Here is a 23,157-nt window from a genome sequence, read left to right as displayed (position 1 = left end):
GAAATTCTGGCCAGAAGAATCTGGCCACAAAGTACTTATCTGTTCTCCATTGTTTGACTGTAGGTCATAAAATCCACATTCCAGAAAGTCTTACCCAGAAGGAAGGAATGCTGCTCAGAGAGGTCAAGCAGCATCTTGAGGCCCTGCTGGGTTTCCTCACTCTGCCTATTCACATTAGATCAGACCCTTTTATCCAATTGTGTTTCTACATGGCTGTCTATACTTTGTTGAATCTAAGCATAAAAATGGACAATTTCCCCTGTATCTTCGGGTCTTCATTCTGAAGGTTTCCATATCATCTAAAACCATGATCAAATAAATTTGTACGCCTTTTGTCCTATTAATCTGCCTCTTGTCAGTGATTTTCAGCAAACCTTCAGAAAGCCAAGGGGAAGTTTTCCTTCGGCCTTGACACCCCTAAACCATGTCCGGACAGATGCATAAGAGGAAGTAAGAGACAATCTAAAAGGTTGTTGTGATAGGAAAACCCTATCCAGCCTGGAATAACAGTGATGGTGGGAGTGGGGACAAACAGAAATAGATGGATTCCAGTGACATTAAGGTATTAGAATCAACAGGCCCTGCAGGCTGATTGGAAAGGAAGATGAGAAACGCTTAGACTGTAAGTCCTGTCTGACTTTACCAGCTGGGTTCACTAAGTAAGAAGGGCCTTTTAAATCTAACTCTTCCTTCCGTAGTTTCAGTAGGAAATCTTAGCTCCCATTATATAGACAGAGTAGGAAAAATAGATGCTATTACATGGAAACATTATATAACTGAATCAACCAAATTGTATTTATTCCTTCAACCAATACATGTTTGTGGCACTCTTGCTAAACACGTTAGCACTGGGCAAGCTCTGGAAACATAGCAGTAACTGAGGACCTTGCCTTTCCCCACTCTGTCCTATCTACCCACTCCTCTTCATGGGAGAGGTGGCATATCCCCTCTGATCATAGCCCAAAGCCTCCTCCTAAGCCATGGCTCCCATTCCCACAAGACTTCTTGCTATAGATTACACAGCACTTTTTACTGTGACTTCAACTTATGTTTCATTTTCACCTTTGTCAACATTTTTCATGTTCAGATTTATTCCATCTTAAAAAAGTTAAAAGCCCCTCCTTAGGAAATGTAGCACTGTCAAAATGTTAAATGTGCCTACAATTTGACCTTGCAAATTCTACTTAATTCCCGTACACATTTGGAAAGATATAAATATGCATAAGCACATTAAGATGTTGAGTGTAACATTATGAGAGACACCAAAATTTCTAAGTAAAACTAAAATATCCAGACAACACTACAGCACAATAGAATAGTATGTGTTTACTTTAGGGAGTAACATGTCTATAATGTACAGAACAAAAACACAAACTTTGGCAGACTACATAGCAATAAAGCCAATTTTTGTAATGTAAGTGTGTATGAGAGAGCGAGTGATAGCACATGTACAGAAAAATCTTGAAGGATATACCTCAAACTATTAATAGTGGCTATATATGAGAGAATGCAAATATGGAGATGATTCTCAGTTGTACTTTTTAATGTTTAGAACGTTTACAACAACTCATCGTAAAATATATTGCTTTGTAATCAGAATAAAACAATAAAGATAAAAGGTTATCAAAAAAGTTAAAACAACCTTAATCAGCCTTTCCACGGCACCTATTGCATTATAACATAGTCCTTACTACTACTGGTAAGGGTCAAAGTACGCTGGCACTCCTCTACCATGGACTCAGCCTCCATCAGTCACCGGCCGGCTCTAAGGTCCATAGTGACTTGCATGCTGCTGTTAAACCTAATGCCTGCTTTACATTTTTGCCTTACTTGACATCTCAATGAGCTTTGACATGGCTGTCCATGACTTCTTTTCAAAGACTCTCTCCTCTTGGTTTCATTCTCTTAGAGGGTCTTCCATTTCTCTGATTTCCTCCATTGGTGCCTCCTCCCTGACTGTGCCCTGACTTCTGAAACTATGCAGGATTCCATCTAAGCCCTGCTCCTCTTTAATTTGTCTGCTGGCAACTGTTAACACATGCAGACTAAAGGTTCCAAATGCATTGTTCTATTTCAGCCATCTCTTCTGAGCCACAGATGCATGTATCTAACTGCCTATGCAACATCTTCTCTTGGAAATGTCCCAGGCATCTTAGACTCTGTATTCACACAGGACTTATGCTTCCCCCTCAACCACAAACACACTCAAAGCTGTTCTTCAGTATTTCCTGTCTGCATAAATGGCACTCCCTCTTATTTGGATGGTCAAGCCATCCTTGACTAGCCTCCCTTCATCCTTGACTAGCCTCCCTTCCGCATCCCCCATAGCCAAACATTCACTCTCCTATGGTGCTGAAGAGTTCTTGACTGTCTTCCTTTCTTCATCTCATCCTGCTAAGCTCCTCTCATCTGTTATTGAGACTGTTGCACCAACCTCCTGACCGCCCACCTGCCAGCAACTTTCATCCCCTTTTAATCACTTACCTTTTCAGCAGCCAAAGTAACCTTTGAAAATAAAATTCTGAGACCCAGTACTTTAATGCTTTAAATACTTTAATAGCTTCCCATTAGGAAACCACTTTCAAATTTAAGATAACAAACAGATGTTATTTCTGTAATGGGGAATGATATGGTTTGGCTGTTTGTCTCCTTCAAATCTCATGTCGAAATGTAATCCCGAATGTTGGATGCAGCATCTAGTGGGAGGTAATGGATCATGGGGGCAGATCTCTCATGAATGGCTTAGCACCATCTGCATGCTTATGAGCTCTTGCTCAGTTCACATGAGATCTGGCTGTTTTAAAAGAGTGTGGTATTCTCCTCTCTTGCTCCTCCCTTTTGCTATGTGACACGCTGCCTCCCCTTCCGCCATGATTGTAAGATCCCTGAGGCCCTCCTAGAAGCTGATGCCAACAGTGCACTTCCTGTATAGCCTGCAGAACTGTCAGCCAAAATAATCTTATTTTCTTTATAAATTACCCAGTCAGAGGTATTCCTTTATAGCAACACAAAAATGGAATAACATGGGAAAAAATAAGATAAGACCAGTGATTTTTAAAGAAGCCTGGTTAAAAAGATACTACAAGCATCATGAGAACAGGAGCTGTACCTATTTAGTCTGCTGTAGAACCTCAGTAGTTAGCCAGACTCTTTGCACACAGTTGACCCTAATACATATTTACTGAATGAATAAATACGGTAGGGTTGAGGAAGGTATATTTTTGTTCATCTTTTGGGCCTTGTTTTATAAGATTAAACTTGTATTCATATTACCTATTCACACACACATACACATACACACATGTTAATGGAAAAGAGTGAAAGAAAAACACAGGAGGATCACTGATGAAGAGAGGCATAGGTGAAGGCATTAACATTTATCAGAAAGATGACAGATGGGAGAAGCAAAGATGAATGTAAACATGCATTTATATATGCATTACATATAAAATATAATACATATATTTGTTATACTATATATATAAAACACATATATAATACAACTTACACGCACACAATGTATATGTACTTTTGGAGGGAGGGAGATAAAAGACGTTGAGGCAGTAGCCCCTGCAGGTTTCCTTTCCTTTCTGATTTAAGAAAATGATCTACTGAGAGGCCAAGAGGGTGTGGAGTAGAGGAAGGCAGTGAGAGCCTGAAACAGTTTCTACGATTGATAGGACAGCATCCGCTGACTCGGTGTGCCAGGCTCAGTTTCCATTCTGCTGGGTTTTTCTTCTGAGCTCTGTAAATATTCAAGACTCCAATTTTCTTTTTGGCTTTCTGTCCCTAAGGCAATGGTTTCCCAGAATCAGTGCAAGAATCAAATGTATAACAATAACTGGGGGAACTATGCAAAATGATTCCTACACCTTGACTGATGGAGATTCGGTGCTGGAATTGGTGAGGGGTTGGGTCCCATGTATGCGGCAATTTGTGAAGCACTGCCCTTTGGTCTGTAGGCCACAGGGTCACTGACCTCACAACCACATTTTCTCCTCAGTCATTGCACTGACCACAGCTGAGCACACTGGGTTAGTGATCACACTCGTCACTCAAAGTCATGGTGACAAGCCATGTCTACTTTGTCTTTCCATCCAGCTGAGAAGCAGCAACTTAGAAAAGAGAAAAAAATATACAGAGATGGGCGTATTATCTCTTCAAACATGGCTTTGATGGAAAGGACACATTTCCTGAAGGGTGCTCCCAGGATGGCCATTCCCTGCCAGAGGGCAAAAGGGGAAAAAATAGACCTCTTTCTCTATTAATCTTTCCTGTTCTTCTGTTCAAAACTAACATTTTATCTGGCTATTGAGAACATGAATCCAAGTGTGCTTTGGAGCTGAACTCTTATCAGCTGAAAATAGCCCAGAGGAAAAAAAATTCACAATTTTTAACCTTTTAACAGCTCTTGTTCAGGAAATGTGGGTTGCAATTTTACTTGACTTTGAAAATGTCAGAATTACTGAGAGTGACTAAAAAAATACAAGGAGAAACTTAACTTCACATTTCTTCAATTGGCTGCCACAACTCTGTTTCCTATTCTGGTGTGCAGTTACACGCAATTATCTCAGCCCCTTGGAAATAAATCTATGGGTAAAAAGAGATCTTAAAATCATTTTTCAATTCCCTAGTCTTATAGAACGGAAATAATGACAAGGCAGGATGCCCAGGATTAAAGAGTCTGTAGCAAATCTGGGAATGGAACCCAAGTGTCCTAACCACTGATCCAGGGGCTTTCCATGTACTCGCCCCACAATGTAACAAATGAATTATGGTGAAATGGGGACTCACAGATCACACGGATATTTGTTTCACAAGTGTGATCAAATGCCTTGTAAGCAATTAAAAACTCATGTCGGTGAAACTTTATTTAAAGATGGAAGATTGAATATATGCCTTTAGCTCTGTCCCCTCCTCAAGTACTACCAGAACATAAACCAATAAAGACAAAGAAAAAAGAGGAGAGACAGTAACACAGTTTTGGGAGACATTGTGTTAGGCAAGCGGCAACTGACTTAGCCAACTGGAGAAAGCTCAGTACTAAAATAGGAAAGCCTCAAAGCAATTTCATTTAAATTATCAGCCCTCAAGAGGCTGGCAGCACAGGCTCCTCTGAAAGTGGGACTGAAGGTAGGGCAGGAAAATGGTCAAAAGTCTGTTTATTAAGGAGTTTATTAAAAGTCTGTTTATAAAAGTCTGTTTATTAAAAGTCTGTTTATTAAGGGCTGAAGGTAGGGCAGGAGAATGGTCAAAAGTCCGTTTATCAAGATTCCCTTCCTTATGGCTTGAAGACAAGTGGTTGCCTCCCAACCCCATCCTACCCAGGAAAAGAGCTGAAATGTATTCTCTGGAAAGAGTGAACAGAGGCTCTTCAGACAGGAGGATACCAGGCACGGTTAAGGATGGGGATCCCATACTGAAAAGACGGATTACACAAACGATTACTGCTGAATGTTGAGACTCCCAGACTTCTACTTAGCTTTCTGACTGGTTATACATTTTCTTTTGGTCTGATTAACTTGGGGGTGGGTGGGCGGGTGGAGGGATAGCCTAAAATTACTAACGGAGTTTCCTAAACAGCCAGACATGTCACCCTAAAGTGAAGTGCATAATTGCCAAATGCCATCCACTACTACAGAACTTCCAGCTATCTTTTTAGATAGCTACTCAAAAATTAGAAAGGACAAGACTTTCCAGACACTAAGAGGGCATCTAACAGAGAAACAGCAAAGCAACTTGGTGAAGAGGGAAAAATCACATGAAAAAGAAGCTTAAAACAAACAACAAAAACCTCCTGCATCATCAGAGATCTGAGAAAAGTGCATACATGAAATAAGGACAAGATGTTACCAGCGAGAGAGAGGGAGAAAGAGAAAAATAGTCAAAGAATAAAAAAAGAGCTTTTGGAAATTAAAATGATGGCAGAAATTGAAAACTCAACAGAAGGCTTGAAAGATAAAATTCAGGAAATGTTCAATAAAGTTAAGCAAAAAGAGGTGAAAATAGGAAACATGGAAAATTGGAGAACCAATTCAGGGTAGTCAATATCCAAATAACAGATGTATTCATGGATTAGAGAAAATGGAAGGCACGTAACTGTCAAAGAAATTTCCCCAAATTGGAAAGGATTAGGAATTAAAGAACACCTTTCTCCCACAACTGAAAGCAAACTGAAGGACACTTTTTTCCCTTAATAAGTGGAGTTGGGGGTTGGGCACAGTGGCTCACACCTGTAATTCCAGCACTCTGGGGGCTAAGTGGGGAGGATCACTTAAGGCCTAGAGTTCCAGACCAGCCTGGGCAACACAGAGACCCTCTCTCTACAAAAAAATTTAAAAATTAGCCAGGTGTGGTGCATGCATATAGCCTTAGCTACAAGGTGGAGGGTGGTTTGAGTGGGGAGGATAGCTTGAGCCAGGAGTTTGAGGATGGAATGAGCTATGATTGTGCTGCCTACTCCAACCTGGGCAACAGAGCAAGACCCTATCTCTAAAAAATACATATAATAATTTTTTTTTTATTTTAAAAAAATGAATTGGGTGGGGCTTGCCATAGTGAAAGGGTCTACTGAGTTTCCACTATACTAATCATTATGGAATTTCTAACTACTGAGTTCAAAGAAAAAAGTCCACAAAATTTCAGAGTGGAAAAGTTTTTCATACAAAGGATCATAAGTCAGAATAGCAGGAACTTTTCAAGAACAACTATTGAAAGTAGAAGGCTTCAAAATTCTGAGAGCAGATAATTTCCACCTTTGAATTATATACTTAGTCAAGCTATCAACTGAAAGCCAGAGAAAAATACAAGCATTGTCAGACCTGCAAGTTTCAAAAAAAATTACCTGCCTTTAACCCTTTCTATGTAAGACACTGGAAAATGTGCTCCACCAAAATAAAAGAGTAAACCAACAAAAATAAGACACAAATGTAGGGCTCCAATACAAGAGAGGCAAAAGGAATCCTCAGAATGGTGGTGAAAAGGAATTGCTTGCTCAGCCAAGGTCTAAAGACCAACCTGGGCAGGGTGGAGAAGATCAGAAGGCTGTGGGAGGAATCTGCCCCCAAAGGATGAATTTGACAGGATTCCATGCATGACTGATTACATTGAGAGGAGATTTACAATTGAGTAAAAGTGTGAGGTTGAATTATTCATAACTATATGAAAAACTAATAAAATCAGTATCTGCTGTATAGTCTCCAAAGGAAAAGTAATCAAACTATATTATATAGCTCATCTGTGAAAAAGTATTACATAGTTATAATAAACACTGCATATTGATCTTACCAAAATTATAACACAATACAATTGAGGGAATGGGGTTGGGAAAGTTTGTGAGAGAAGGCAAGGGGGCTGCAGTAGGTGAAAAAGAGCTAAATACTTCTGCACCAATATATAATGACTAAAACTGAAAAACAGATAAATTATAATTTAAGTATGTTAACTAGAGATATAGAGGTAATTACTAAAAGAATCAGCTACAGTTAAAAGTCCTGGCCTCTGGGGAACAGAGAACACAAAAAGAGATGCAGCTGGTTTTCATAACAAAACCTGCAACATTATTTAATTTTCAAGTTATGTAAACATTCTAACTACGCAAAACTTTGACAAAAATTAAAACTTTTTTTTTTTTTTTTTGCCCTTAAAAAAGGCGGGGAGCTCATGGCATGAACACATATAAACATAAGAATCGCTGTTCTGGCACCTACTATATGCCAGGCACGTGCTAATGCAGATTAAAAAAACAACAACAAAAAAACAAAACAAAAAAAACCAGAAAATGTCCCTTTTAGGAAGCTTATATTCCACAATGAAAACTAAATATAAGTACTTTTAAAATAACTGACTCTGCTTGGAGATATGAAGGAAATAAACAAGTTGATATAGCAGAGATTAAGAGATGGAAGTATTTCGGGTAGGGTGGGTCAGAGGAGCCTCCCTGAGGGGTGATATTTGAGACCCGAAGTATGAGAAGGAGTTGGCTATGCAGGGCTAAAAAAAGAGCATGCAAGGAAAAAGAAAAAGCAAGACAATGGTTCTGAAGCAGAAAGTATCCTGGTGTGCGCCAAGATATGATCAAAGATCAGTGTGACTGCAGGGCGGTGAAGACAGGAGAGGCTGGGGAACAAGTGAGGCTGACCAGGAGGCAGGAGCCATCATACCATGCACTGACAGGTAAACAATGGGATGGCACCACAGCATCACAGAGCATACTTCTGTGGCAGGAGTGGAAACAACAGACCCAGTCATTAGACTAATGTTGAAGTCCAGGTGATGAAGTTGGCCTAAGATGACAGTAGTAGAGACAGAGAAGATATTCAAAATCATTTTGAAGGCAGAAGTACTGGCAGGAGAGGAAGAACAATAGAAGGGAAACCAAGGATGATATGCAGGTTTCTGACTTTGTAAATTGAAGGATGGTGGTACCATTTACTGAGATGGTGAAGACACAGAGTGGAGAGGCAGGATGGGGTAGATGGGACATGGAAGCAAATCAAGAGTTCCTCCCTGAACACGAGACTCCATCCAGGAGTGCCATCAAGGAGGGAGGAGGGTACGGTGTCTAGAACTCAGAAGAGCTCAGTGTTGGAGATATATACCTTGGAGAGTCAACAAATTAATGGTATTTAAAGCCCCTGGAATACATGAGCATGTAGACAGAAGAGGTATTGCTTAAACCACAGCATGAAGAATTCTCAACATTCCCAGGTGGCCAAGTAATGAAAGAAATGCCAGTAAAGGATCAAGAAATGGCCAGTAGGGAAAGGGGAAGGCCAAGTTAGAAGGTAATTTCAAGAAGGCAATAGAAAACTGCTTAAAGCCAGTCAGAGATCCAGTAAGATAGAAATGTATCTATTGGAAGCAGCAACACACAGATCTTGAATGACTCTGCCAAAATCAATTTCAGAAGAGTGATGGGAAAAGACACCACACTGTAACAGATTGAAAAATAAATGAGTAATGAAGAGGCTGTAGTACATGTAGGCAACATTTCAGAAGTTTCGCTTTAAAAGGAGACAGAGGCTGGGAATGGTGGCTCATGTCTGTAATCCCAGCACTTTGGGAGGCCGAGGCGGGTGGATCACAAGGTCAGGAGTTCAAGACCAGCCTGGCCAATATGGTGAAACTCCATCTCTACTAAAAACACAAAAAGTAGCCAGTCGTGGGGGTGGGCGCCTGTAATCCCAGCTACTGGGAGGCCGAGGCAGGGAACTGCTTGAACTCAGGAGTCAGAAGCTGTAGTGAGCCGTGATGGCGCCACTGTACCCCAGCCTGGGTGACAGAGCAAGACTCTGTCTCAAAAAAAACCAAAAAAAAAAAAAAAAGAAAGAAAAAAAAGAAAAAATTTAAAAAAATAAAATAAAAGGAGACAGAGAAACAGGGTAAGAGATGGAGAGGGATCTAAAGGTCTAGAGAAAGGTGTTTGATTCTTTAGTATTTTTAACACAGGGATTCCAGAGTATTAATTTACTAACTCCTTCAGTTGTACAACTTAACAAGCACCAGATCAGCGTCCTTACAGAGCTTACAATCTATTGGGATAGAGACAACAAACAAATATACTAATTTCAGGTGGAGATAAATGTTTTGAAGACAAAGCAGGTTAAGAGGATACAGAGTAACAGTGACATTTTAGATAGATAAATCAGGGGTGACAGCTCTGAGTAGGTGACATTCAAGTGAGAACTGAATGAAGTGCAGCAGCAGGCATCCTAGATGAGAAAGGAGTTAGGAGGTGAGAGAGGGTGGAGAGGACGATGAGAACAGTGGCCAGGCAAGGGGTGACATGTCAAGGGACAGGTGTGGTTAGAGCACCGTAAGAGACAGGCAGAGCAGGAAGAGAACAGGATGGAGAGGTAGCAGAGACCTTACAGTACATGGTCAAGAGTTTGGATTTATACTCTTTGTAGAGAAGCCACTACAGACAGTATAAAGGTGTAAAAGAGAAGGATCACTGTGACTGTTCTGTGAACTCAGACCAAGAGGTGCATGAATGGTGGCAGGAAGCGACTACAGGAGGCCTTGCAAAACTTAGTAGTGGCCTGGGCTCAGATTTAGGTGTGGGAGCAGGGGATTATGGGTGCTTGAATTTGAGAATATGAGGTGTCACAGAAAGACAGGAATCAAGGTTGACTTCAGCTTTGGGGCCTGAGTGACTGGGTGGTATCACTGCAGAGGTTAGGACAATGGAGGAAGTATAGGCTCATGAAACAAATCAAGAATTTGGTTTTGGAAATGTTAAGTTCAACTCATCTACTAAACAACTAAGTGAAGAAGTAAAGCAGACAGCTGTAAAGCAAGGGAGAGGTAGGGAGTATACATAAATATGTGGAAGTCATCCACATACAGATGTCATTCAGGACCTTGCAAATGAATGAGATCACCTATGGAGTGGAGACCGGAAAGAGGGTCAGAGCACTAAGCCCTAGGTGCTCCAAAGTTTAGGGGCAAGAAGAGAAGGATCCAGCAGGAGAGACTGGGAAAGAACAAGTGAGCAGTGAGCAGAATCAAGATAAAGTAGCATCACGAAACCAAATAAAAAAAGAATTTCAGGAAGCAGGGATGGTCAGCTGTGCCCCGTGCTGCTGAGATAAGCATGAGCTCCAAGAGAAATTCTGGGAGCCTCTGTGACTCATGATGAATGAACAATGCTCTGTGATAACATTCCTTACCCATAAGTGTATTCAGACCACTTAGTCACCCTCAGTTCATTTAGAACACTATGCCTCTGTTTCCAAGGAAGCCTCACCCCATGGCAAGCCGCCTTCAGGATTCTCCCAGGAAGCAACAGAAGAGATCCCTGTGCCTGTGAAATAGAAATGGCTCTAATGGGGAGGCGTAAATAGGAAGCAGACCAATGCTCACAGCAGAGAACCCAATTTGTTGGGGCAGAATAGAACTATTCAATAAATTCCTACATTTTTTGACTCACAGCATGTAAGAGGAAAATCAACAGCAATAACGTTATTATAACTCCCATTCTACCGATGAGGAAACTAAGGCACGAAGAGGTTAAGTGACTTGCCCAAAATCACACAGCTGGTAGGTAGGAAAGCCAAGATTCTCAAACCTAGGAATCAAAGGAAAAGAGCAAATTGTCAACTATTTTGCTTGGCTGCCTTCCCCAAATCAAATGTGTAGTTTCTGGGAGTCAGATCACAAAATTCTATCTGACACTATGACTTCTGATCAAAATTGGCCATCCTTTCTTCCATTTTAAAATATTTAATTGACAAAGATTGAATATATTCAAGGTGTACAACGTGATTTGATATACATTGTGTAACAATTACCACAATCAAATTAACACACTGCATCACCATTCACACTGTACATTAGATCCCCAGAACTTAGTCATCTTTAACTTAAACTCTCTACCCTTTGACCAACATCTCCCATTTCCCGCAACCCCCCAGCAATCACTGTTCTTTTTTTTTTTTGAGACGGAGTCTTGCTCTGTCGCCCAGGCTGGAGTGCAGTGGTGCGATCTTGGCTCACTGCAAGCTCTGCCTTCCAGGTTCACACCATTCTCCTGCCTCAGCCTCCCGAGTAGCTGGGACTACAGGTGCCCGCCACCACGCCCGGGTAATTTTTTTGTATTTTTACTAGAGACGGGGTTTCACCATGTTAGCCAGGATGGTCTCGATCTCCTGACCTTGTGATCCGCCCGCCTGGGCCTCCCAAAGTGCTGGGATTACAGGCGTGAGCCACGGCGCCCGGCCAATCACTGTTCTACTCTCTGCTTTCATGACTTTAGATTTCACATGTAAGTGAGGTTAAACAGTATTTTTCTTTCTGTGTCTGGCTTATTTCACTTAGCATAACGTCCCCCAGGTTCATCCATGTTGTCACAAATGGCAGGATTTCCTTCTTTTTTATGGCTGAATAACATTCCGCTATATATACGCACCAAAATTTCTTTATCCATTCATCCATCAATGGATACTTAGGCTGTTTCCATATCTTGGCTATTGTGAATAATGCTGCAATGAATACAAAAGTGTGAATGTCTCTTCAAGATACTAAGATCATTCCCTTTGGGTATATACTCAGAAGTGGGACTGCAGGATTATGTGGTAGTTCTATTTTTGATTTTTTGTTTATAGAATTGTCATACTGTTTTCCATAATGGCTGCGCAATTTATATTCCCAATGGTTTACAATGATTCCCTTTTTTCCATACCATTGCCAACACTTTTTCTCATCGACTTATTGGTGTTTATTAAGAACTCTAAGGGAAGCTAAAGCCAGTCCTCTTCCACCAGCATGGTAAACGTTCATAGTTAATAATGTTTCTTCTGGAGAATTCTCTACTTTTATGACATGAGAGGCCACATTCAGTGGAAAAACACAAGGACATCAGACACACTTGGATTTAAATTTTGGCTCCTCTCTCTAGTGAACGGGTAAATGTAAAAATCTGGTGAGAAAAAATCCTAATTTGCAGGGTAGCTATAAAAGTCTGTGACAGGACATAGATGAAAACACTGAAAATGGAGTCTTACATATTTAAAAAACCCTTTTTTCTCTCCTGCCCCTTCTCTTCCAGAATGCACTGCTGAGCCTCTGAAGTTAGTGTAATAGAAGTTGGTTACTCATTAATAGTTTTTGTTAAACTTTTCACCTACATAGCAGCAAAAAAAAAAAAAGAAAAGGAAAAAAACCCAAAAAGGTGGTTCTTCAAATCTTCATGTTTTACTGTCACAAAAAATTTGCATCTTTAAACAAAAAAAGTTGTTTAATATAAAAATGTTTTATATTTACCTCCAACTAAATTGATTTGCTTTCTCTTGAAAGTTTCAGGAATATTTGTTTTAGGAAGCTTTTCCATGATATATGGTGACTTGACTTCCACACTGCCACATTACCACTTGCTCTCCAATATGAAGGCTCTTAAAAATAATGCATGAAAGTATGACGACTTAAGATTTCAAAGAGGTTCTTCACATTTCAATTATTATTCTGTCCTGTTTGCACCATCTTAACATCTTGGGGTCTACTCTACAATGTGGCCCGGTTGCAGTTTTAGTTCCAAAAAATTTTAACTGTATTTTCCACTCAAGAAAATTATTACTTTCCAGCATTTCAACAGTGAGTTCCTGGCCACTTGTAGGCTAAGCAGATACTAGCTGTGAGCTTGCTTTTAGAGAAAAGTCTCTGGAACAGCTATAAGGGTAAATGTAAACAGTATAAATCTGAAAATATTTTTCCAGTAAAAACAGAACACTCGCCAAGGATGATCCTAAGTAAACTGCAATGACAGAAGATAGAGTTTTAAAAAATCATTTGAAAAGACAAAACATATTAATCCAAAGAAGCCAAAGGATTTAATTCAGCTATACTAACAGAATGTGGCTGCTTTAAAATATTACAGATTGGTGCAAAATTGCAGTTTTTGCTATTAAAAGTAATGACAATTACTTTTACTTTTGCACCAAATAATCCAACCTTAAAATGTATATTTATAAAATAGCATCATTTACTTTTGCACCAACTAATAATTCAGTCCTTAAAATGTATTTTTATAAAATAGCATCATTTACTTCAGAAACTTTTTGTTGTTAGGTAATGCCACATACTCCCTTTTGTTATGCTATACACACTTGTATATTATTCGAAGGCCCCTGGATGTTGTACATACCTTGAGTAACATGTAAGATCACTGAAATCTTGTTTTCATTATTTTGTCATCAAAATATCCTTGCCAAACTTTTTTTGCTAAAACTCTTTCTCCTGGAAGGCAGGGTAAGAAGTCCTTCTTCCTTATAAGATCCTGGCCCACAGTACGGTGAGCCACAGACAGGTAAGAAATAACTTTTGCAGCTGGGCATGGTGGCTCACACCTGTAATCCCCACACTTTGGGAGGCTGAGGCGGGTGGATCACTTGAGGTCAAGAGTTTGAGACCAGCCTGGCCAACACAGTGAAACCCCATCTCTACTAAAAATATAAAAATTAGCAGGTTGTGGTAGCATGCACCTGTAATTCCAGCTACTTGGGAGGCGGAGGTTGCAGTGAGCTGAGATTGCACCACTGCACTCCAGCATGGGTGATGGAGTGAGACTGCCTCAACCAAAAAAAAAAAGAAATAACTTTTGCTTTCAGAAGTTGTTTTCTGAAGCATGCATACAGGAATGGATTATTTTCAGCAATCCATGTGGACTGAGGAATAAAAAGTTACAGAACTTCAACAAATAATATCTGAAACCCCACTACTGTTAACAGAAATAACAAGAAAGACACAGGCCTGTTCTCCCGGAACTGACAGTCGGAGGGGAAAAGGAAGGAAGGATGCTGTTCAAATACGAAGGAAGGGGATCTTACCCAGGCTGGATGGGAGGTGAGTGTGAGGAGTCAGAAAAGGCCTCCTGGAGGCAGGAACATCACCTGAAGGATGAGGAGGCATCAATAAATACAATAGGCCAATATAAGGGTTGGTGTTAGGCTGCAGACAGAGCAGGAGGCGGCATCAGACCTGCCTCTGTAACAACAAGGACCTGACCTTGTGTAAGCCATTTGACCTTTTTTGCTCTCATTTTCCTTATCTATAATACGGGTTGTCCAGGATGTCAGTTAACCTTAACTCTTGCTGTGCATGAAAATCACCTAAGCGCCTTCTACAAAGAATGGCCCCTTCCTCTGAAAGGTCGTTTCAGGTGGTGGGGCATCAGTGTTTCTTTCACGAGCTCTCCAGATGATGCTAATCTGCAGCCAGGGCTGAGAACCACTGGATGAGATGAGCTCTCAAGGCCCTGACATCTTAGGTCTGTGGTTCACAACCCCTGGGGCACAATAACATCTTCTGGGAGCTTTTAGAAATTCCACTGGAGGCTGCATTCCAGATAATTAAACCAGATCTTTGGAGGTGGCCTCAGGCATCCGTAATTTTAAAGTTCCCAGACTGATGCCAAGCTACAACCAAGGTTGACAACCATTGTTCTAGGCCCTCCTAATACTTCAGTTCCCTATTATGGTCAATGAAGGATGGGAAAATTAAAAAGAAAACTACATCGAATTAAAAAGAAAACTAAAAGCCAAAGGCCACCGAAGGATCTTAAACGGGACTGTACCACACGTGGATGTGTGCATCATTCACGTTTACGCATGACAGGTGGGAAATGCCCAATCCAAAATGCTCTCAGTTCTAAATTTAAGATTCAATGGAATACTTCTATAAAATGGCTCCATGGTGTGTTCTCCGCAATACTTAGTTAGAATTTGATTTGCATGGTTGACTGTAATATGAACATTACATTCCCTACCCACGAGGTTACTTAAATCCACTTATTAGGCAATGGTGAACTAAACAAACAGTAATTAGAAACACTCCAGACTACCTTTTAAATCTGTTGCTAAATTATGTTTTTCCTGCACCAAAGCCCATACACACAGCATGTCCACAAGCATCACAAAACCAAAGCCTCAGAAATATTTACACTAATAAGGGCATAAGCTACCTTTAGGCCTTCACACTGGATTCTGCAGGGAAGTAAGGGTTGCTTTAGAAGAAGACTATTCATTACTGTTATTTCTCACATCTGGGTAAATAAAGCACTGCCCGCATGCAGTTGGAAATCCCAGGTGAAAATGAACTCTCCGGGGGTCTGGAAATGAAGAATACCTCTGATAGACTGTCTCATTTCCTGAAATGAGTCAGAAGTGAAAGTAATTCTTCAGAAAAGAACCTCTGCACTATGGCACAGCTTATAAAATAATGCCAGATGATACCTGTGGCTATGAAGTTGGCCTCAGAGAAGAAGGGAGGGTCTGGGAACAGCACCAGAGCCTCTGCATTGCACTTAATCTCAGGGCTGCCGCTGTTAGCTTGGAGGGCCTGCAAATTCAATGAGCGGCTAGGCGTCCTGGTCTCCACCATAAATCTTGATTAGTAGTCAGACTGCTCACATTCCATTAGAGAGCTGGCCCCTCGCCAATGGGTGGAAGCAGCCAGAAAGGATGCATGTGCTGCCCTGAGCACGGAAATAGCAATTCTTACAAGAAAAACTGTTTTCCTTAACTAAAAATAGTCTATACCCGTTAATGATTCAGACAGACCTTTCTTCCTGGGGAGGACTATGACCTAATGCTGCCAAGGAAAGCCCTTCCCATCCTATTATGCAGGAAGAAGAGGTATTGGCATGTGGTCAGGTACTGGAGGACAGGAAAGAATGAAATGTCTTTCACACAACTCTAGTAAAGACCAATAAACAGGAAGGTGAAAAACAAAGACGGTTTTCACCAAGATCACAGGCTTGGTTATTCTTCTTAGATAGCTCTTCATTATTCTTTTCATCCTGGTTAAGTATATATGTACATATTTTATTTATTTAATGTTTGAGACAGGGTCTCACTCTGTCACCCAGACTGGAGTGCAGTGGTACAATCTTGGCTCAGTGCAGCCTCCACCTCTCAGGTCCAAGCAATTCTCCTGCCTCAGCCTCTCGGGTAGCTGGCATTATGGGCATGTACCACCACACCTGGCTAATTGTTGTATTTTTGTAGAGACAGGGTTTCACCATGTTGGCCAGGCTGGTCTTGGACTCCTAACCTCAAGTGATCTGCCTGCCTTGGCCTCCCAAAGTGCTGGGATTATAGGCATGAACCACTGTGCCCAGACCAGGGTTTTTAAAAGGAATCCAGCACTGCTGTTTGTAATGGAGTGGTGGGGGAACTGGAAACAATCTACATGCCCGTTAATAGATGATCAGGTAAATTATAGTACATACACAATAGAATATTATGCAGTTATTGAAAAGTCCTATCTGTGTGCAGATATAGAGATACCTGTACTATAACACATTAATATATTAAAAAATGCACCTGGCTTTTGTATAGTAAACATTTGTGTAAATGTTTTTTAAAAAGTTGCCTAAAATAGGAGAGGGTTGGGAGAGAGTGTTATTTTTCTTTTATACCCTTCAATATAGTTTTGACTTTTCATATACCTGTACCCTTCCCCTTTTAAAAGTAGGCACTAAGTAACCGGAGGGCTATTTCTGGTTTCTTCTTTATGCTAGCCTCTTCATACATAATTTAAAACAAGTGCTATTTTATTTTTTTGAGACGAGAGTCTTGCTCTGTTGCCCAGACTGGAGCACAGTGGCACGATCTTGGCTCACTGCAACCTCTGCCTCCCTGGTTCAAGCGATTCTCCTGCCTCACCCTCCCCAAGTAGCTGGGATTACAGGTGCCCGCCACCACACCTGGCTAATTTTTACATTTTTAGTAGAGATGGAGTTTCACCACACTGGCCAGGCTGGTCTCAAACTCCTGACCTCAAGTGATCCGCCTGCCTTGGCCTCCCAAAGTGCTGGGATTACAGGTGTGAGCCACCATGCCTGGCTAGTAAGTGCTATTTTAAATAGATGTTATGGAATCGTAACTCCCCAAAAATCAGATGTCAAAGCCCTAACACACAGTATCTCAAAATGTGGATTTGGAAAAGACAGGGTCTTTAAAGAGGTGATTAAGTTGAAAATGAGACTAAGCGTGTGCCCTAATCCAATTAGACTGGTGTCCTTAAAAGAGGAATAAATTTGGACACAGGAAGATACTGGAGTGCATGCATGCAGGGGAAAGACCATGTGAGGATGCAGAAAAGGTAGTCGTTGGCAAGCCTCAGGAGAAACCAAATGTACTGACACCTTGACGTTGGGCTTCCTAGCCTCCAGAACTGTGAGAAAATAATGTCTGTTGTTTAATAACCCAGTCTAAAGTATTATGTCATGGCAGCCCCAGCAAACTAATATAACAGATAAACAGATGGATGATTCAATTCAACTAGCACAACATGGATACAGTCAACCATAAGAGTCTTCAACAGGTGAAAAGCCCACTAAGTCTACCATGATGCTGACGGTCTAATCTGCCTTTGAAGACACAGGAGTTGATGGAGCTTCTGACTAAACCATGTTTACCCTGTTAAGTGGTTCAAGCTGGGACTTGAAAGGGTTTCCCACCTCGTCATTTTTAACAAACTCCATAACTCAAAGAACTTGAGCCTCAGATACACACACACACACACATTTGTTTTTTGAGACAGGATCTTGCTCTGTCACCCAGGCTGGAGTGCAGCAGCACAATCTTGACTCACGGCAACCTTCACTTCCCGGGCTCAAGCAATCCTCCTGCCTTAGCCTTTCAAGTAGCTCAAACTACAGGTGCATGCTACCATGCTCAGCTAATTTTTTAACGTTTTTGTAGAGATGAGGTCTCACTATACTATCAGGCTAAGCCTCACATATTTTATTAGTGACTTTTAAAAGCTTGGCTTATAGTCAAAAGGCTGATAACTAATGAAAGCGAAAGTGTCACAGTAATATTAATTCGATTTTTTAAAAAAAGACTTGGCACCAGTGTTTAAAACAAGTATGGAAAAACAAATGATATGCCATATTTATGGGCCAACTTAATCTTTTATGCTTTAATACCTATGGTCCCAGACCACAATGCAATATCTTTTTAAAAGTATGGTAATCCAGGGCTAAAATTTCTTTATGAAACCTTACAGATTTTTACAAATTTATTAATCTTTTTAAAAACTGGAGTTTAGAGATCAGTGACACAGAACCACAGACTTTGCCTACAGAATCTTTAGGCTATAAAGGCTTTACCTACAAACCTATAGTCTTTAACTTGCAAAGATTTGTAAGTGGGTTAAGATGCAGACACCTGAAAAGATCACGACCCAAAGATAAATATGTGGTATAGTCAGTTCAGGCTACAGACATTCAGAGGAAGGTGGAATCACTTCCTCTGAATGGCCAGGGGAAGTTTCACCAACGGTATAAGGTCTAAGTCAATCTGGATTAGAAATAAAAGTTAAGAAGTGATTTATGTTCAGGTCTGCCTTACCCGAGTATATTGTTCTAAAGGCGAGAACTGTGTCCCTAAAATCCTAACAGTGCCTGGCAAGTAATAGGCATCTGCCAGCTGGGGCAGGGAAACAGGTGAACACACAGCATGCTCATGTTAGGGTAGGTCTATACTGCAGGATTTTTGTAAGGAAGTTGCAGGACATAAGATTTAAAATGTTGGAACCAACCTGTAGGTACACTGAGGTTTGGGCTTTATCCCTACACAGTGTAGAGTCTACGAAGATGTTTCTGAAGGAGAAAAGCACATGATGGGGCCAGCAGTGTTGTGCAGAATGGACTGGAGGTGGTAGAGAAATGACAAGAATCGGGAAGGTTAACTGGATGATCAGCTGGGTAAAGTCTCAGCTTCCTAATCTATAAAATGGACATCATACTACCTCTGTTCATAGGGCTGCTGTGCATATTAAATGGAATAAGGATGGTAAGGTACATAACACGAGGTCTGACAGTAAGCACTCAAGACATAATTGCTATCATTATTATTTACTATCATTATTTATTGTTATCATTATTTATTATTGTTCCACACTCTAAGATATAGAAGCAAACAAGCAAGAACAAATGTGAGGTGTGGAGTCAGGGGATGTAGGTCACCTCAGGGTCTCAAGTCCCTTACACAGAATGGTAAGGCTGTCTTTTTGGAAATGGAATGTGCTATATTTATTCCTTAGTTCTCCATAACTTCGTATTTCAATACAGTAGATCCAACACGGAAGGAACAGATGTCTGAAATGATCTTCAAAATTGAGACCACAAAATCAACTGTACGTTGCTTTTATATAAAAGTCACTATACAGACTAATGCCAATCAGTTTTGAAACACAAAATGGACTCAGCTATAAATCCAAGAAAATCATTTTCATAATGAAAATGCCAATGCCTTAATTTAAGAATGGAATTGCCAACATAAAAGACTTACAGTCAGTGAGGAATTGCTCCTTTCACTCATAAATGAAAGAGCCTGACAACTCTGAATTGTTTCTGAAACTCTGATTATCAGAAATTGTTGAGAATATAAGCTACAGGATTTTTCCAACTGCACAATTACCACTTGATATTGGAGCTCACAGCTTCAGACCAAATTTGGTGTGCTGGCTTTGTACATTCCTTTCTCTAATTCTTATTATCAGGGACCCAAGGTCTTATATTTAGTGTCATGATATAGCTATGAAGTCCAACTGAAGATAATAGCACTTTGTCTAATACAAAACAATGCTAACTTTTTTTTGTAGATTTGATCTTAGAAGATTTACTGTACCACAAAATAATTTTTTTATATTTACATAAATACGTATGTATACACAATAAAGTTTCACCAACTAACCATTGGTAAAATTAATGTATCAGACGTCTGTGCGAGTCTTACGCTCAATATTAAACATCTATTTTAAAACTTTACTCTTTGGTCCATGATAGGTTGCCATTACTATATCATTGGTGGGCGTATTACTTCTTAAAATTAATAAAAGCCAACCCCAAAAAAATTATACAAAGGGACTAAATAAGACATAACTTATTACTTTTACTAGAGTCAACAGAAACTTTCCAAGAATCAAAGAGGACAAGATGAAGAGAACAGTCAGCTGTCAAACCAAGTAACAGGCCAAGGACAGAGAAGGATAAGGAATGCAAACTTGCCACCATAATTTCCAGTTGACAGGCATTAGCGAAGACATACACGTATTCAACATTTGAATAACATCTTAAAAGGAAAGAGTAGAGCACAAAATCAGGAATCAAGACGGGGGAAGAAGAAAAAATTCCTTTAAGGAGAGAATAAAGCCTGAAGACAACATGCAGCAGGTAATGGGGCGACCAGCAGCTAAATCAAAAGACATGAGCTGTAACCCTGCTTTACACCTACCAAACTGGTTTCCTAGGTTTCCTTCCTAATGTTCCTTAACTTTTTTAAGTCTTAGAATCTTTAGCTGTAGTTTGAACAGGGAAGATGATATGATATCCAAAGGTCTCCTCCAGCTCTGATAATAGACTGGGAGTTTGTTTAGATGATGAACAGATACTTTTAACTGGGGAAAATATAGGCTACTTTTATTTCACAGTGACTTCAAGTTCACAAGAATGAAATTTCACGGAAGGAAGCCAAGCTGTCAGCACACACAGTGAACACAGCCCTAAAGCATTTGTCAAATCAAGGCCTCTGAAATGAGTACGAACACCTGGATGGTGTGCATGTTACCTGCCACATAACCTCAGCCTCAGTCACAATCCCTTTGCCTCTGACCCTCCTTGGCTCTTCCCAGTTGGATACACTTACTTCTCAGCCCCCATTCTTCATGTAATCCTGCCAGAGGCAAGTTGTACACACATCTATAAAAAGTTAGGAGAGGTTTAAGGTGAAACAGGCAATGGAAATCCTTGGTGCAGCTCCTAACCTTGAGAATAGCACAGTATGTAACAATTACCAGTGTTCTAAAAGGACATTTTAGGCCAGGTAGGGTGGCTCACAACTGTAATCCCAGCATTTTGGAAGGCCAAGGTGAGAAGAATGCTTGAGGCCAGGAGTTTAAGACTAACCCAGGCAACAAAATGAGATCCCATCTCTCCAAAAAAAAAAAAAAAAAAAAAGGCCAGGCCAGGCCAGGCCAGGCATGATGGTTGTAGTCCCAGCTATTCAGGAGGCTGAGGGGGAGAGAACCACTTGAGCCCAGGAATTCAAAGTTGCAGTGATCACACCACTGCACTCCAGCCTGGGTGACAGAGCAAGACCCTGTCTCTCAAAATAAAAATAAAAAGAGAACATCTTGTACTGGCCCCTGTTAGAATGCGCTCCCCAGTAATTTCACTTCTCAAGAACTTCACAAAATAATGTGAAATATAGAAAAATATTCATACCTACAAATCTCTCTCAATATTACTTATAACAGCCAAAAAATCTGATGCATGCTAGACCTGCAACAATCAAGTAAAAATTATGCAAATTATACCTCAAGTTAAGTTCCCTTTCTACATGATCCCACAGACCATGTGCTTGCCCCTCTATGGGACTCAACTTGCCTACTAATTGACCATTTCCTCCGGCAGGTCCTGAAGGACAAACACCACGGTTTGTTCACTACTTTCGCCACAAAGTGTAGCTTATAGTAAGCACAAACTAAATATCTGTTGAACGTCTTCTGGAAAACGCGTTTAAGTAAATTTTATGTGATAGAATGTTATTCAGCCATTAAATGTGGTTTGTGAAGCCTTCTTAAACATAGGGAGTGCTGATGATGAAAAGCTCTGGAAATGGATAGTGGTGGTGATTGCACAACACTGAATATACTTAATGCCACTGAATTGTACACTTAAAAATGGTTAAAATGGTTAATTTTATGTTATGTATACTTTACTCCAATAAAGGAGATAAACAGAGAGTGCTTATGAGGCAAGTTAAGTGAAAAGGCAGGATACCATATGTCTAAACCATATAAAACTACATTTGCATTTTTTTAAAAGGTGGGAAAGCAGCATACTAAAATATTCATGGTGGTTTATCTTTGAGGGGTAGTGTTGGGGTGATTTTTGGTTTATTTGCAGTTTTTTGTATTTCCCAAAATTTCTACAATGGCTCACATATAATATGTATAATCAGAGAAAGACATCAAGCATCAGAAGCCAGGGATAGAAAGGTTTCCTTATCAGCAGGTTAAACCTTGCTGTGATCCTTGAGGCATTATACTTGTATAGTGCATATCATTTGTGCTTGCCTTCACTGTATAGTCCATAAAACATGCCATTTAAGTGAAAATTGTACCTTTTAAAATTGAAATGTATTATTTAGCTTTTGCTCTGCCAGAAAGTATGCCTTTCAGATGTGACGTACCGTAAGTATGCTTTGCCCAGGCTGAGAAGCAGCAACTGATGGTTGTTTTAGACATACAAGTGACCAGCTGGATCAAATACACAGTTGTGCTCAGAGGCGAAAGACTTTCAGAACCTGTGATGAGCCAGTCTGCAACACCTCAGAGACCGACATCAGAATGGCCTCAATAAACACTAAACTTGACACAGTTACAAACAAATTAGAAGCAAGTCCTTTGGAGTTACACAAACTCAGGACTGAAGTAACAGAGCCAGGACTGCCACTTACCATGCATACCACTGTGAGTGTTCCTGGCCTCAGTTGTCCCACAAATAACAGGGGATAAAAACGCTTCCCTCTTGGTTAAACAAGATGATGTTTGCAAATCAGAGCTGGAGGAAACCCTGAGCGTGCTAACAGCAGTTGTCCAACCCATATCATTAATTTCCTTCCTTTCCCCTCTTTAGATCAAGTGTCC

The 23,157-nt window shown here is 40.4% G+C and overlaps 1 protein-coding gene across 4 annotated transcripts in view; it reads right to left on the bottom strand.

The window, feature by feature from the left end:
- ANO6 (anoctamin 6) overlaps positions 1-23,157 on the bottom strand; it is a 247,446-nt gene that overhangs the window by 161,908 nt on the left and 62,381 nt on the right. Inside the window, exon 2 of one of the 4 annotated variants that reach the window (XM_011967376.1) lies at positions 14,325-14,387. The exons of the other annotated variants lie outside the window; for them this stretch is intronic. Within the exon in view, the coding sequence (XP_011822766.1) occupies positions 14,325-14,387 (63 nt within the window). The remainder of the gene's footprint in view (positions 1-14,324; positions 14,388-23,157) is intronic. 4 annotated transcript variants of the gene reach the window in all.

Source organism: Mandrillus leucophaeus, unplaced genomic scaffold, assembly GCF_000951045.1.
Source record: "Mandrillus leucophaeus isolate KB7577 unplaced genomic scaffold, Mleu.le_1.0 Scaffold1197, whole genome shotgun sequence".
NCBI classification, from domain to species: Eukaryota; Metazoa; Chordata; class Mammalia; order Primates; family Cercopithecidae; genus Mandrillus; species Mandrillus leucophaeus.
The sequence above is the reverse complement of the archived record's forward strand: the minus strand, read 5'-3'. Positions and strand labels throughout refer to the sequence as shown.